Raw genomic sequence first — 16423 nt, 5'->3', positions numbered from 1 at the left:
TTGGAATCTTGATACTTTTCACTTATAAAAGCAATTACTTTATGTTTTTATACTAAATGCCTTTTTATTAGTTGAAGAAACTTTATCTCTGAAATACTAAGAATACATTGTTTAGTTTAGGCTCTTTTACCCTTAACTGTATAGCTATTTGTTCTTCCCAATTTTGTTTTGGTGCCCTTTTCAGCTGTATAGTAGGACTCTATTCTATAAGAAACTCTCTTCTCAGATATATTCTTATCTATTTCTTCAGCTTTCAGAAAATATTGATCCTATTCTTTCATTGGATTTTGGGTGTCCCAACATATTTTGCTCCTCAAATTAATATTTTTCAGATCCTCAAAAGAAAGATTCAGAGATCAAGACTTAGCATCACGTGACAGAGACAGGAGTTCAAGAGACAGATCACCTCGTGACCGAGATCGAAAAGATAAGAAGCGGTTCTATGAGAGTGCTAATGGCAGATCAGAAGACAGGAGGAGCTCTGAAGAGCGTGAAGCAGGGGAGATCTAACTAGCTGTGTACATATCTTCAATCCTTAAGCTTCCCATGGAGTTACATGCTGTCGTTCATAGTTGTTCAGGGTGACAGTGAGCAGTTCTAGACACCGATCCAGTCAGACTAGATGTACAGTATCCAGTGATTTGAACTGAACCTGTTTTCCTTCATAAAGCCTAAAACTACATCCATAGTTTTTTGTGAACCTGAACATAACAGTTTATATGATGAGATACTGTTCTCTATTCTTTCAAGTTAGGAATGATAGTGAATGAATTGTGTTAATGTCTTGCAGTTTTTGAACATTTGTAAAATACTGTCTTCTTTTCTATTCCAAACAGCAGCAGCTTTAGGATTTTTTTTTCATTATAATTCTTCTTCCTTTGACTTTTATATTTCCTGATACCTGTTCCTCCAACTCTAAGAGGAGAGGGTGAAGGGGAGTAATATAACTTCTTTTCTAAGGTTCTGTTCACGTTGGTTATTAGTTGATTGCAGTTGAGCATTTCTACTGGATTGTGTGCTGGAGAAATTTAAATATGGGGCTGTTTTGTTAGGGGCCTATACAGTTTGAAGTTGAACAGCTGTTGCATTACATACTTTTGCTTTTATATTGAAAATTTGAAATCAGACTTGTCTTGATTTTTTTTTTTTTTTTTTTTTTTGTTCTAATAAACTGCTATGTTCAGTATACTGAGGGGGGTGGGGGCCAGGGACTATTTCATAATAGCACTTGTGTGTGTGTGTGTTTGTGTGTGTGTGTGTGTGTGTGTGTGTGTGTGGAGTTTAAAGACTATAATTGTAAAAAAAAATGAAGAGAACCATCACCACCACTGTAACTTGTTGATAGTAAGTTGCCACTAGAACTATTTGCTGTGGGTATTTTCTATTTTGTAACATCTTAACAGTGCCTTTCTGTACAAGGCACGAAAGGAAGTAAAGACTTAACTCTGGGTTTCAGATGACTTGTGGCTCCACCCAATCTCTTGCTGCCTATGCTGCACTACTTCAGAGCTGGATTGAGCAGCTTCTGTAAGGAAAGGTTGGACCTGTAGAAGCAACCAAGAGTTGCTCGGTTTGTATTTCTTAATTGACAAGCCTGAATAAAAACCATATGTAACCAACATACTGAAACAGCAGTTTCTGCATTAAAGATCTAATTACCTACTGACTACCTAGTAGTTAACAAACACCTTTTGTTCTTCTAGAATATAGGGGAAATAATATATTAACTAGTAAAGCTAGTATATATTAAGATCACTTTTTGAAGGGTAAGATCTCATGTAGTGCAAGCTGACCTAGAATTCACTGTGTAACACAGTATGACTTTGAACTCCTGACCTTTGAGCCTTTGCCTCACTGCCCAAGATTATAGATCTGTACAATGGAGGGCAGTTCCCAAAATTTAATGACAGGCATTTGACCATTTGTGAATGTGAAAGAGCAGAAAAATAATGGCCATTTGTGTGATTACTAGATACTCTTGAGTTTTAGAGATGAGATCTTGTTTATGTATCCTTGGCTTGCCTTGAATTGCAAACTTTCTGTCTCAGCCTTCTAAATATTGGGAACATAGGCACAGACCAGCGGGTGTAGTTTAAACTTTTTTTTTTTTAACAGCAGAAAGGAACAAAAGCATGATAAATTATGCCCGTTATCTCAGTGCTGAAGCATTTGTGAGGCTGAGGCATGTGCTTGGCAAGTTTAAGGTCAGTAGGGGCACTCCAGTTTCCAGTTTACCAAGTGAACACATTTATAAAAGACTGTCAGGAATGCCTGGGACAAAGCCAACATCTATGAAGGATAACTGTACGTGGTGTTGCCCTATTTCCAAAGCACCATTGTTACAGTCTTTTTTACTTTAACTTTTTCTTTTGAACTGAGAAAAACATGAAAAAAATATATCAAAGTTAGTAAAATTGGGGTGTGAGTTATATGTTTTTTAGGTTCCTGAATTTTCCCCCAAAGAAAGTGCAGTATAAATGACTTGAGGGCTGGATTGAAGCACTTCCATTTCCTGTATGATGTCCCAGTTTCAGTTCCTAGCATTATGAAAATTATATTGTCAAAAGTGTTTGCTGCTGAGCAAGGCATGGTGAGTGCTCTGGTACCACAATTGAGGGTAGTTCGGAAGCTGAGGGTGGATTTGAAGTTCAACACCAGCCTGAGCAGCTTTTAAGCCTTAAACAAAGCACACTTGTAAAAGTATGGTTTTTGAAATCATATAAAGGACCCATCTCAAAAATAGGCCTAGAGTGAATCTAAGTTCAAATTCCAGTTTATAGAAAATAAGGTAAGTTCTAAATGTATGTTACTTTACAAAACAACTGGCTAGTTTTTCTTCAAAGAGTCAAAGATTTAGGTTAACCAATAACTCTGTTTGTAGTCTAGTTAGATCTAAAAGAGGTATTTGACTAGCTGGCCATGTTGTTGCATGCCTGTTATCTAGACACATTAAAGTCAGGAGAATTTCCATGATTCTGAGGCCAACTTGGGCTACAATAGAAAAACCATGCCCTTTGGAGGAAAAAAGTAAGAAAAAATAGAGAAACTGAGAGATTATATAGACTGGAAAAAACTTGTTAATTATATAATGATAAACTTGCAGTACATAAAAAAAAACCTTATTTTTAGTATTCACGTGAGACATGATATTTGGTACTTATTTCAAATGATCCAGTTGTATATCTACATACATATAAAAATAGTGTGTAATATGTTAAGTATTAGAAGAGTTTTATGTATATTTTCAATTTTTTCTTCTTTTTTGGTTTTTCTTTTTTTCTTTTTTAAATCAAAGAGTAGTTTATTTTTTAAAAAAGAATCAAAACAGAAACTCTAAGTACCAGTGTGTACATTGTACACATTTAAATGACTCACAAGAATGAAGTTTTGTTTTTCTTATATAGTAAGATCATACCACCTTGTTCTTCTTCAAAAGATGTTCAAGAATTCTGCCTCCAAACCACATACATGACTGCCACTTTAAACAGACCGAATTTCAAACGTGCAACAATGTCACTGGTAATAAAGCTTTGGAATGGGTGCTCGCTCTATTTCACTACACACAAGATAGAAAGCAAGGGAAGTTGAGAATTATTCTAAAGCACAATGGAGGTTGTCATTGTCTACACCGGCACGCCCACTCCTCTGCTGCCAGTTTTAGCAAGTACTCTTTGTCAATCTTGAAGAGCCTCCATCCCTCTTCACTGGACAGATCCAAAGCACCTCTTCTTTTGTAGAAGTTGATAGATGGTTCATTCCATTCTGCTACCAAGAAGTGCATACTGCTGCAGCGACGCTTCATGGCAACCTGGCTTAGATTCTTCAAATTTTCTGATCCTATACCAAAGCCTCTGTAATCACTCATCACGAAGAAGTCTTCAAGATACAGTAACTTGCCAATCCATGGGTCATAGGTAAAATAGTACATGGCGAACCCAACAATGCTGTGTCCTTCAGGGATCCAGTGCTCTTCAGGCACTTCTGCAACCAGGCAGTGGTAGAAGTGGTGTTCTCCAAAACCAACCTCTAGGAGATCTTTCTCAGTTAAAATGACTTGATCTTCTATGTATTCCTATTTAGCCAGTTCCTTGATCAGTCGCAGGATGTCACTGCAGTCAGAGGCAGTGGCTGGAGGGACCTTAAATTTAGCCATTTTCGTCTTTTGCTTTTCTTCCTTTTGAGCACCAGGACCCTGTACTTGAACAGCAGGAGGAGGTGGTTCCTCATTCGTTTCCCAGGAGCGTCCTCTTCTTAGTCAGGCTGGCACCATGACCTGGCGAACCTCAGTATAAAACAAAACTGGCAAACTTACTTTGGGGGAAACTGCTTTTTTTTTTTTTTTTTGGCTTTTCAAGACAAGACAGGGTTTGTCTGTGTCGCCCTGCTGTCCTGGAACTAACTATGTAGCCCAGGCTGGCCTCAAACTCAGAAATCCGCCTGCCTCTGCCTCATGAGTGCTGGGATTAAAGGCGTGGGCCACCACTGCCCGGCTATTTCTTAAGATTTTATATTTGAACCTTATCAGAATCACACTAATAGATAACACAAATGGACACATACACAAAAAGTACCTGAGGTCAGCGTTGAGACACCACTGCATACCTACTGAAATGGCCCACAGAGGGGCAGTATAGCAATATCAAGTGCTAGTATAGGTGGTGAAGAACTGGAACCCCCAAAAGGACTGAAAATGGCACAGCTGCTGCTTATAAATTAGGCATGTCCATAACACAGTTCAGTCGTCTTGCTGCCCAAGGGGGAAAAAAAACCAGGAGACTCCACAGATTTGTATTTGAATGCTTATAAGCAGTTGTGTTTATAGTAATCCCCAAACCACAAATACTAGATCTATCAACTAGAAATCAGACTGCCGTGCATCCACACAATGGAAATAATTGCTAATGTATATAGCAATGAGTAACTTCATATACTCAACTGAAGGAGCTAGACTCAAAAGAGGACACTGTACAGTTCTCTTCATGTGAATTAAACAGGCAAAAATAACCTGTAAGCCTTATTAGGGCTTGCTGCTGAGCAGTAAGCCTTTTAGGGTGTTAGACATTTTCCGTACATTGAGTGGCAATGTTTATGTGCTGCCTACTCCTTGGCCTTTTTAAAAAGTTTCTATTTCTATAAAAATAAATATTGGTACCTTAAAATTGTGAATATGGGGGTAGAGGGAGGACTCGGCTTAAGAACACGGCTCATGAAGTGTGGATGGACCTGGTGCTGGTCTTGTGAACCAATCTAGTGAATAAAGGAACCAATCACTGGGTGAGTACGAGGGACTTCCGGGTTGGATGGAGGAAGGAGGAGAGAGTTAGGTCCTTTTGGAACTGGGATAGCATAAGGACAAGATGTAGCTGCTAGAGTTTCCCAATATCCTGGCAGGTCTGTCAGGGTTTGCCACCGAAAGAATCAGATTTAATAGGGCTCACAAGACAAGGTTTTAGTTGTGTCCCGAGATTGAGTTACCATTGTTTCTGAACCAAGTCTATGTGGCGGTTTCCTTCATGCAAGGGTTCAACTGGGTTCAAGAGTGAAAGGTATGACAACAAAGCCTGGGTTTGCCAAATGTGTACCACAAAGGCTATGGGGGATTTGAAGCACAGGGTTGGAGTGGTAGACCCGCCAGTGGGAACCTAGCAAACTGTATAGAGAGATTGTGGAGTTCTAAGTCAGCTCCATGAGATAAAACACAGGTTTATCTCAGGTTTGCCATTGCCCACCAGTGCATGGCAGGCCAGGCTACCAGGGCAGAGAGTTGCTGGCACAAAGGCGGGGATGAACCAGTCTTTTTTTTTTTTTAATATTTCCCGCAACAATGAAGGGTACTGGGGTTAGGTTCCCAACCCATGTCATGTGGTACCATCTGGAACTGGTGTCCACTGACAACTTCCCTAACAGGTGCATATACATAGTTGAGAACACTAACATTTTTGTTTGTTTTGTTTTTTTTGTTTTTTTCTAGACAGGGTTTCTCTGTGTAGCCCTGGCTGTCCTGGAACTCACTCTTTAGACCAGGCTGGCCTCAAACTCAGAAATCCACCTGCCTCTGCCTCCCAAGTGCTGGGATTAAAGGCGTGCCCCATCACTGCTCAGCGAACAATGACATCTTTTAAAATGTAAATGTGATTCCAAGTGTATAATGTTCTAATTTTTTATTTTAAGTTTCTCCTAAGTGCTGACAAGATGACCCAGCAAGTGAAAGCCATTGCAGGGTAAGGCTGACAACCTAAGTTCAGCCTTCATTACACACATGGACGGTGAAAAAACACCCAGACGTTACATTCTTACCTTCTCACGTCCAAGGTGCCCAAGTTCCCAGGACAATAATGTTCTCTGAAGATCAATGTAAAATAAAAGAATTAGGCTTATCCCTGTCTATCAAATGAGACTCAAACTATGCTTTATTTATTAGGCTCTGCTCAGTTGCTGGGGGATTACCCTAATTAGTTCTCTAGCACTAGGCTGGCTGAGTCTCCACCTGTGCTCCCAAATTCTTGGTGTTTGAATCCTCCCGGACTATTTCTGCTGCAGCAGTCTCGTGTTCTGGGGGCATTTCATTCTGTCACTTGCTGCTGGTCCAATCTTTGTGGTCCCTACTTGCAACCCCCAGCCAAGTAACTGAAAACCCACCTGCCTTTATTCCCTACAGCAGTTGGCTGTCGCATACAGTAAAGATTTTTATTAAACAGTTATGAAATCCCTGGTGTAATTGCATTCACAATGTTCACTCCATTTGTATTTGGCAGCTTTATGAGAAAGTCTTCTGTTTGTCCTGTCTTGGTGAGTTCACAGTTCAGTACTTTTCTCATTACTACCTTAAGCAATTAAATTCTTTAACTTCAACTTGCACTTAACCAATTTTAAGACACCTGTTTAAAATTTCCTCTAGTCTTCATTAAAAAAAAAAACACTTCTAGATCCTTTAACCTTCAATACCAACCTTAAAACACCTGCAACTTAAATGTTCACCTACTCCAACCTTCATAACTTGCATTTACCATCCTTAAAACATCTGAGACCCTAGAACATTTGCTTAAATTCTTTGTAACCTTACGATTATTTGTGAGACCATGACTGTCCAGTCTTCAACCCCATCAGAGACTTGAGAAGGAATAAATATTACCTGAATATCTAGGAAGCACAGGCAAGCTGCTTTCAAAATTAATACAAATGACATAGTTGGCTGCCTGAACTGTCTGCTAGAAATGTCTATATATAACATTGGAGCATCTGTCTTCAGCCTTCTGAACCAGTATATCTGACAAACTTTGGTGAAGCAGGAATTATGAAGGACTTTCTTGCTCTGTCTTAGCAGAACTTGGCAATCGACTTTGCCTGTGTCCATGTTTTATCCATTTTGGACAGCATTCTGTCTGCAGATGAAGTTAGGGCTTTTTCCCCCCCCCTGTGGCTAGCTTGCGTAATTGAAGCTATCTCCAAATGGAGGTCCTTTGAAGCTCTTATCTTCTTCCAAGTTGACATGTCTCATCAAAAAAGTCCTTAATAAAAATCTCTCTAAATGCTGTATACTGTTAAGTCTCTGAGGTTTCTGAAGACCATCTATTGATACCATATCTGAGTAGATAAGCTTTTTTTTTTAGCTATTTACTGTCTGGTTAACCCAGGAAGCATATTTTGTGATAAACTGGTCTAGTATCTGACTGGAAAGTTTGATTGTTTATCAGTTTGTATTACTTATTTATCCTGAACAATTTGTAATAGCAGCTTTTAAAAGGACTAGAATTTTACATCTTCAAATGACTATATAAGAAATAAAACTTAATATAAAGTATGTTGTAACAAAAATAACCTCAAATTTTGTGTCAATATGCAAAGCCTTATACCAATATAATAAAATACACAAATGTAACAAAGTATAACCTTAATTTTGTGTATCAATATTCATAAATCCATATTAATGTAAGATTATGGCTATAAGCAGTTTTTTTTTGTTTATTCAGGAGTAGATTTAGCAATCTATCTTTCCTATTATTCCTGTAATAGTCCTGTATCCCACCCCCTTTTCTGTTTTCAGCCCTTCTCCCCGTACATAAGGAAAACAGATAAAAGAAAAGGGAAACCCTCAAATTTAACCTCCTATACCATGTTTTCTCACTGGTCAAGACCATTTAATAACTGTATCGACCCCTTTATAATAATAAGCATCCTCCACTCAAAAATAACTACCAAAACATACTCACCTCAGCTTAATGGAATGGAACTTTGTTATATTAAAATGGCTTCATGTTTATTTGGGGCATAGTATTTCTTTCTTGGAGGCCAAGGAGATTTGGAGAATGGTTAGTCTTAGGAAAGCTAGTTGTAGCATTTGTTGTCCAGTCTCTGTACTCTGAGAAAGTTTAGGCATAAGTGAAGTCCTGACTGAATCAGAATGTAGGTGGATGAATTGAGGTCATCTGGGGTCAACAGCTTTCTTTGAAGCTATTCTGAAAGTCTTTTGAGCAAACAACATTGAGGCAGTTTGGGGTAGTAATCAGGTGTCTCAGTATCCCTAAGGGTGAATCTTGTCAAGGCCACTATTTTCAATGTTATTTTTTGTGAACATATAATCTTTTACAAAGTTGTGTATTAACGTATGTATGGAATGTGCAAGGTGCACATTGCAGTTAGCTAAGGACCAAGATTCTTTTTATTTGAGCAGGTAAAAGACATCTGTTTTTCTTAGGCTAATTTGGATTGTAAACAAATGGCAATATAAATTCTGTGCCATAAAAGAATGCCATGGTAAGTCCTTAGGACATTGTAGCCAACAATATTTATCGACTATACGTGGATATTTAATTCTCAGTCAGTCTTAAGAGCTGTTCTCATATAGAGAGCTCAACATATACATTACCTTTTTTTAAAATTTCCTTTTCTGTGGTTGAGATCCTCAGGAGGGTCACACACCCCCTCCCCCTTACCTGGTTTCTACCAATTTGGAAGGACTCCAGGGTTTTTTCCCCTGTGGAAATATAGGTATATCCCTTCCCCCAGTACATTTCCTGTTTTCCATTCTGAGGTTAGGACACCTTTAAAACAGGCTGGTTTAGTTCAGCAGTTTTTTCTATAACCCAGTGTCTCTCAGCAGCTATAGATTTTTTTGTTCGATAGCATGTTAAAATTTAAAGTCAGTCAAGTGCTATGTAATCGATAGCATGTTAAAATTTAAAGTCAGTCAAGTGCTATGTAATCTATCTCTGGGGGTCTTTGTTGCCCCTTTCTGATTGTAAAATATCTCTTTTAAAATATCAGATCTCTCAGTGATTGCTTCTCTTGCAGGATTGTGTGGTATACCTATAACATGCTTTATAATATGTAAAAAATTGTTTTATTTTATTAGAGACATGCTGAACCACTGTCAATCTTAATTTGTACAGGTATTCCCATAATAGCCATAACTTCTAATAAATGTGTCATCACAGAACCAGCCTTTTCAGAAGTTAAAGCAGTTACCCAATTCTTGAATATGTGTCTGTAATATGATGTACACACACAGTTTACCAAACTCCAAAATGAAACATCCACTTGCCAAATTTTATTTCTCTGGGTACCTTTTGGGTTTCTTCCTGCAGGTAATAGAGTTTGGTTATATAAAGAACAAATAAGACATTTCTTTACAATTTCTTTGGCTTGTTGCCACATGATAGAAGATTCTTTCTTTAAACCTTTGCTGTTAACATGCCGTTTTTATGAAATTCTGAAGCCTCTAGCATACTTCCTATCAAAAGCTGATCGATTTCATCATTACCTTGTTCTAGAAGACTCTAATGAGATCTTATATGTGTTATATACAATGAATGAGTACTTTTTTTTTCCAAGTATCGGTTTTAATATGTAGATTTATATTTCATTCTGCAAGTTCATCAAAATACCACTTAACTGCCTAGTCTATATTTAAATGACAGATGCCCCTAGTAATGATTAAGAGCATTATCACAAACACAGCTAAAGGTATTTATGGTTGAAGTACTTCATATCTGTCTTCAAATATGTATTTCCTAGGTATCTTTTCCATTGTAATTTTCAGTAAATATACTGAAGCTTGATTTCACATTCATTTCTAAACTTGAACTGTTTTTAACTTTAAAAATAGGCATTTATACAGAGAAACTTATAAAAACAATTTCATACATATTTGAGATGTTTCAGCATTTCTTTAAAGTCATTTGAGCTTCCTAGTTTTGCTGAAACTGCATTCAATGAATCATTCATAAAAACAAAACATATCAGAAGGAAAACTATCTTTTTAAAAATTTTGTTCTATAACCCACCTTTTAAGGACTTTAGACAAGTCTATATAATACTCTTTTTATTGTCTAGGAAGAAATTACCCTTCTACCATTAGCCTTAACATTAAAAGGACAGTCCAATTCTTTAATTCCTTTTTATTCGAGGTGGGTGGGGTAGGTGTTGCTAGTAGATCAAGCCGGGTCCTCACCCATGTTAAGCTTAGCTATGTCTGCAACATGGAATATAAACCTTGAGAATCTATCCCAAGAGTTAGATATGCAGCATAAATACTTCAGAGTGTTTTCTCTGTATTCACATATTTTTACCTTTTGAGAAACATACACTTTTTCAACTCTCTTCTTCTTGCTTAGAATACTTAAAATACACATGTACACTATTTGTCTGTTTCTTTCATTATATGGTATATAACCTATGAAGATTTTGTATGAAATTAGAGATGAGGTCATATGGGTCATAAGCTCTGAAGAGTGTTAAGGTAATTGTGGTATTTATAAAGCAATTCTTAAATATTTTCAACTGAGAATAGAAAAGATAATCAGTACTTAATGTACCCAGTGTTGAATACTGACACTTGGTTTTTTCCCCCTTACACCTTTTTTTGCCATTTTCCCAAGTTACCAGTTTCCTATAAATTATTTGAGCTATTTTTTTTTTTTCGTCTTCTTTGGGGACTTAAGGTTCATTTTTTTCCCATGGAAATAAATTGTTTACTTGGACACAAGTTTAAGGCACAAGCTACCCTCAAAGATTCATGTTATGCTGAATTAGTACAACAGAATCCCACAATCATTGCTTTAAATTCTAGATAGCATACTAAAGTATGTCTATAATTAGCATACCTCTTTTGAACAATGGTTAGTACATACAAATATCTCAGTGTATCACTTGACTCATAGTATTATCATTAGATACTTAGTATTATGAGCTCACTTTTCAAGTTGTATCAATCAAATGTCACTGACAAGATGGATAGAAGTTCTTTTAAGTTCTGAATATTTGTGTAATCCTTTGGCAATCAAACCCCAAGTCTGATAGGTGTTTTGTAGACATAATGCTATTTAGACTTATTGGGGTACAATTTCCTATTGTCCTTAATATTTAAATCTATTTTTTGTTCTTGTTTCTAATGCATACATTATATTACATTGATAACATATGTGATAAGTCAACGACAAGGGATTCATTATTGATGTAGACATAATGGAAGCTACAGATTTATATTTTATACTTAAACATAACCTTATAGTTAGTATACTAGCCTCCTGTATAGGGAGATATCCTTCATACATGGGTTCCCCTAACTGCTTCTCCTCTTTTCCTTGGGCTACTAGTCAGTCAATATGCTTGTAAACCTGTTCCGGTGCTTGTTGACATGAAGTCTTGAAGATATTTAGATGAAGGTGTCTTGAAATTTGCAGGCACAAAGAATATCATATATCATATGTATATCATATATCATATGTATATCATCATATCAAATGAGGAAATGATCATTGCGATCCACAGAACAACATATTCATCTATAAAATTATTAAAGTATTGGTCTAAAAATAAAAGACCTGGCCCAGTAAAGACAGTGTCTTGAAGATATAGTTCACTTTTCGTCATGTGAGCTATCACCAATTTTTGTGCAACTTTAGCAAAGACACATCCAAACACTAAAGTATAAAGGCAAGGGTGTTTTTCAAACACATTTGTTGCAGACTTTTTATAGATCATTATTGCCAATATAATAATTAATCCTATGTGGAGTCCAGGTGACAAGACACTGGTGCCTGCAATAGTAGATCCATTCTTGCCAACACCACCATGGAGGATCACATTGAAATAATTTGAACAGGAAAATATTAATCCACCTACAACTCCAAGAACCGGAACAATCTTCAGTTTTATTTCTAGAATAGGTATCGTATAGTCCCACATTGTTGCTCCTCCAAATGTAGACAACATAAAGACGATCACTAAAGCTACCTGGATCTCAGTTACATCCACCCTTCCAAATCTCAACACTCCTGAGACGTAAGTCTGCCAATGAGCACAGTAAAGCATGAACATCCCAACGAAAGAGCAGAAAAACAACCAGTCAGGATGCGTGCCTAGGCGAACAGCAATGGAAGCACCGATGGCCATAAATACTGTGGAAAGAGAGTCACAACCATGATCAAATAGTTCCCCTAAGGGAGAGCAAGAGTTTGTCCTTCTGGCTTGTTTCCCGTCAATTGCATCCAGTGACTGGTAGATAAAGAGTCCCAGGGCACATAAAAGGTATGTCCAGTATGGTGCCTCCTCCGTGACCGTAGGGCAGTAGAAGATGAGCACTAGTGTGGTGACCAGGTTGATGGCGAGGCCGATGAGGGTGATGGTGTTGGGGGCCATCCAGAGCGGGATCCATTGGAGCAGCCAGGTCCAGTAAAGCTGCAGCGGCGGCTCGAACAGCGACTCTCCCACCGCGGTGTAGCGGTGCTCCTCCAGCCGCCGCAGCTGCGCGGCACTGAGCGGCTCACCTAGCGCCTTTACCCAGCGCGGCGCCAGCCTGGCCCCGGCGCCCGCCGCCATGGCTGCCTGCGGGCGCAGCCCGCGGCCCGCGCGGGGGGCGGAGAGAGCCGAGCGAGGGCACAGCGTCCGAGTACTATTTTTGATCACTTGTAGTTGAATAGTGAAATCAATTCAGAATCATCCTGAATAAATTCACCACTTTTTATATGCAAAACAGTACTCTACATATAGTCAGTCACTAAATTAAGAGATTCTTTAAAATCTAATACCATAAGAATTGCATGTAATTCTGATATTTAACCAATCATATGGACTCTCCCTTACTTATATTTTCTGATTTATATCCTGCCTTTCCTGATTTATTTGCATAAGCATAAAATGTAGGGACTCCAAAAATCGGTGTCCTTTTATTATATGAGGGAGAGTCTGATCAGCTCTTCTTATAATCTGGGGTTACTTGCTTTTGGGCTTTTGTTGTTAATTTCTTCCCAGAAAAGTACTGCAAGCTCTTTACTAATGTTCATTTTAATGAGGCAGTCTCAGCATTAATAAGAGGTACCACAATTTCTGCTGGGTCTATTTCTGCTCACTTGATGAAATCTCATTTTTCCTTTTAGTTTGGAGTTAGTTTAGATACCTTTTCTATATAGGTCTATAATTTTTTACTCTGTGAGCTAAACATGGATATTTTTTGTCTCAGCTGCTTCCCACGTAGGGTGGTCCTGTCTTTCCCTCCTCCTGCCTGATGTGGTTGGCTTGGGGGAGTGCTGCTCCATCTTATGCAGAGAGGGAACCTCCCAGTTACCTCTCTAGGATAGACTCTGACCCTTGCAGCCCAGTTTTTGAGGTATGCTGTACCTGTATCCAATGACCTGTCTCAGGTTCAGTTGGTTCTGTGCCACACGTTTGGTGCCAAATACAAACACAAAATAGAAGAATTATACTTAACCCCATCGAGCTTCAACTATGATTTATTTCTTAGGCTCTGCGAAATTTCTGGGGGATTACCTCTAATTTAGTTCTCTTACCTGGCGACTTCCCTGTGTTCCCCAAATACTTGATATTTGAATCCTCCTGGACTATTTCTGCTCCAGCAGTCTGGTGTTCTGGGGAGGCATTTTATTCTGGCACTTGCTGCTGGTCCATCATGACCAATGGAAACCTTGTTTCTTCACCTTCTTCATGTCTCTCTCTCTCTCTCCCCTCCCCCTCTCCCTTTCCCTCTCCCTGTCCACCACCCCCACTCCTCCCCTCTTCCTCTCTACTTCATTTCCTAGTGGTCCCTACCTCCCAGGTAACTGAAAACTTGCCTACCTTTATTCCATTCAGTAATTGCCTGTAGCTATTTTTATTTAGCCAATAGTTTTGAGTTTGTACAACAAAAACTGATATGTGTGAGAATTTTCTCATCTTTGGGCAATCAGATCTTGGGGTACAGAATATAGCAACAGCAGAGCAGTACCCAACAGACCCAACAGACCCATCCCCATCTGTGAACAGATACCGTGACCAAGGCAACTCTTTTAAGGACAACATTTAATTGGGACTGGCTTACAGGTTCAGAGATTCAGTCTATTATCATCAAGGCAGGAGCATGGCAGCACCCTGGCAGGCACTGAGCAGGAGGAGCTGAGAGTTCAACATTCTGTCCCGAAGGCAAACAGGAGAAGAATGGCTTCCAGACAGTTAGGATGAGGGTATTAAAGCCCATGCCCACGGTGACACACACATTAGCCATACCTCCTAATAGTGCCACTCCCTCGCCCAAGTTAATTCAAGCCATCACATTTCACTTCCTGCCCCTGTAGGTGTGTTTAAAGACATAAGTCTATGGGGCTCATACCTAGCCATTGAAAGACCTCCGAAAGGAGACCCTCACTCAAGTCTCGGGATAATAGTGGACCCCCAAGAACTCACGAGAGACTAAGCTTGATGCAAACCACATGAGGCTTTTATTTATTCGGGGAAAGCCAGAGCTCTGGGGATGACTCATATCCCACGCAGGGGTAGAGGAGTCGACCCCGAGGGGAAAGGGGTCCCAGTTTTTAGAGGTCCTCAGGGGGGAAAGGAGAAGGAGGGAGTAGGGGATTTCCTGATCTAAACAATATCTATTCTCAAGAAATGGGTATGGGAGGGGTTCAAGGGAAGAGTCTGGTGCAGGTGCAGCAACTGCGGATTGGCCCCGGTTGTGGTTGCTGGGGAGATTTTCCGACTCTTCCCCAGCAACCAATATCACAAACACCTGGCAGTGGACTTCAGCAGTGGGCACACACATGGGTCAGAACATTGGCAGACACACGGGTTCAAGGAGCGGCCAAAGCACCTCTGTTTTTCTAAATCAGTGAAGCTAGCTGTGCTAACAATGAAATCTATTTTGCCAATTTCAGGGCTTCTGTGACCTTTTACATTCTGTCAGGATCTTTCACCATAGGTATATTTAGTCCCAGTCGTCTTCAGCAGTCTTAACCATGGTAATAGTCCAAAGTTCAAAGTGTCTTCTGAGATTCATCTAGTTACTTAACTGTAATCATCAAAGCAAGTCAAGAAACCAGCTGGGCAAACTCTTGCATCTCCATGTCTGATGTCAGAGCGGTCTTCAGATCTCCAACTCCTTCTTCATCTTTGTTGACTTGCAACAAACTTCATTCTCCTGGACTGGTTCCACTCACTTCCTGTTAGTAGCTTTCCTCAGCAGGCATCGCACAGGTCTGGCATCTTGGAGTCTCTAAGGCAACTTCAACAGTTACAACTTCTTGTTCGTGATCCGAGCTCCTCCAAAGGGTTTGGGTCTCATCTCCAGCTCTGCCTTCTGTAGCACTCTAGGCTCTGGTTTACTCTACTCCACTGCTGCTGCTGTCCTTTATGATAATTCCATGGTAGTAGCATCTACAATACATGGAGTCTTCAGCTGCAATGAGGCTTCACTAATAGCCTCTCATAGGCCCTCTCCGTGTTGCTAAGCCTCAACTTCTTTGCATGGCCCCTTCAGTCCTGGGCCATCAACTGCAGTTGAGGCTGCACTTTCACCAATGGCTTTCCATGGCCTTTCATAGTGCCAAGCCTCAGCTGCTCTCCGTGACCCCTTAATACCTTCAAAACCAGTACCACCTGGGTGATTCTTATACATTATCAAGTCCAGCTGCAGCATGAAGTACAACCTTGACTATCTCTGAAACACAGATTCTTTGTGCTCTCAGAAAACACTTCACAGAGATTTCACCTCAGTGATGCTGGTCTCTCTTTAACCACTGTAATTTCTTAGCTCCAGCAATCCAGTATCAGTTGTCCCAGTAGTCTCATCTATTCTTGATTCTAAAGCCAGAGCCACATGGCTGAAGCAGCTGCAGAGCTCTGCTGGCACTGGAACATGGCCCCCTATTCTGTTCTCACCAGCTTTCTGTTTTCAGTGCCTTTACTCTGCCTAAGCTTGGTTATTCTGGAACTTGTTCTCTAGATTGACTTTGAACTCAGTGATCTTCGTGCCTGTTTCCTAAATGGTGGGATTAAAGGTGTGGTTCACCATGCCTGGATTTAAGCTTTTCATCTCCTAGAACTTGCTTTGTCCCAGGCTGGCCTTAAACTTAGAGATCTGCTTGGCTATGTCTCCTTGAATTAAAGGTGTGTATCACCATACCTTGACCTAAACTTAGCTGGATGGAATCTT

General features: G+C 39.6%; 1 protein-coding gene and 2 pseudogenes across 24 annotated transcripts in view; 1 reads left to right on the top strand and 2 right to left on the bottom strand.

Annotated features, from left to right (window-relative positions):
• Luc7l2 (LUC7 like 2, pre-mRNA splicing factor) overlaps window positions 1-1621 on the top strand; it is an 81476-nt gene extending 79855 nt beyond the window's left edge. For all 24 annotated transcript variants that reach the window (XM_085840711.1, XM_021164283.3, XM_021164287.3 and 21 more), the window contains one exon: window positions 333-1621. In XM_085840711.1, the coding sequence (XP_085696837.1) occupies window positions 333-510 (178 nt within the window). In that variant the 3' untranslated portion in view covers window positions 511-1621. The remainder of the gene's footprint in view (window positions 1-332) is intronic.
• Window positions 1622-3616: 1995 nt separating this feature from the next.
• Window positions 3617-4260, bottom strand: LOC110295904 (diamine acetyltransferase 1 pseudogene; annotated as a pseudogene).
• A 7102-nt stretch (window positions 4261-11362) lies between these two features.
• Window positions 11363-12819, bottom strand: LOC147004011 (cholinephosphotransferase 1 pseudogene; annotated as a pseudogene).
• Between the last annotated feature and the right edge of the window lie 3604 nt (window positions 12820-16423).

Source organism: Mus caroli, unplaced genomic scaffold (assembly GCF_978045245.1).
Source record: "Mus caroli unplaced genomic scaffold, Mus_caroli_1 scaffold_7, whole genome shotgun sequence".
In the NCBI taxonomy this organism is placed as follows: Eukaryota; Metazoa; Chordata; class Mammalia; order Rodentia; family Muridae; genus Mus; species Mus caroli.
Note: the sequence above shows the minus strand (reverse complement) of the source record. Positions and strands in the feature narration are given on the sequence as shown.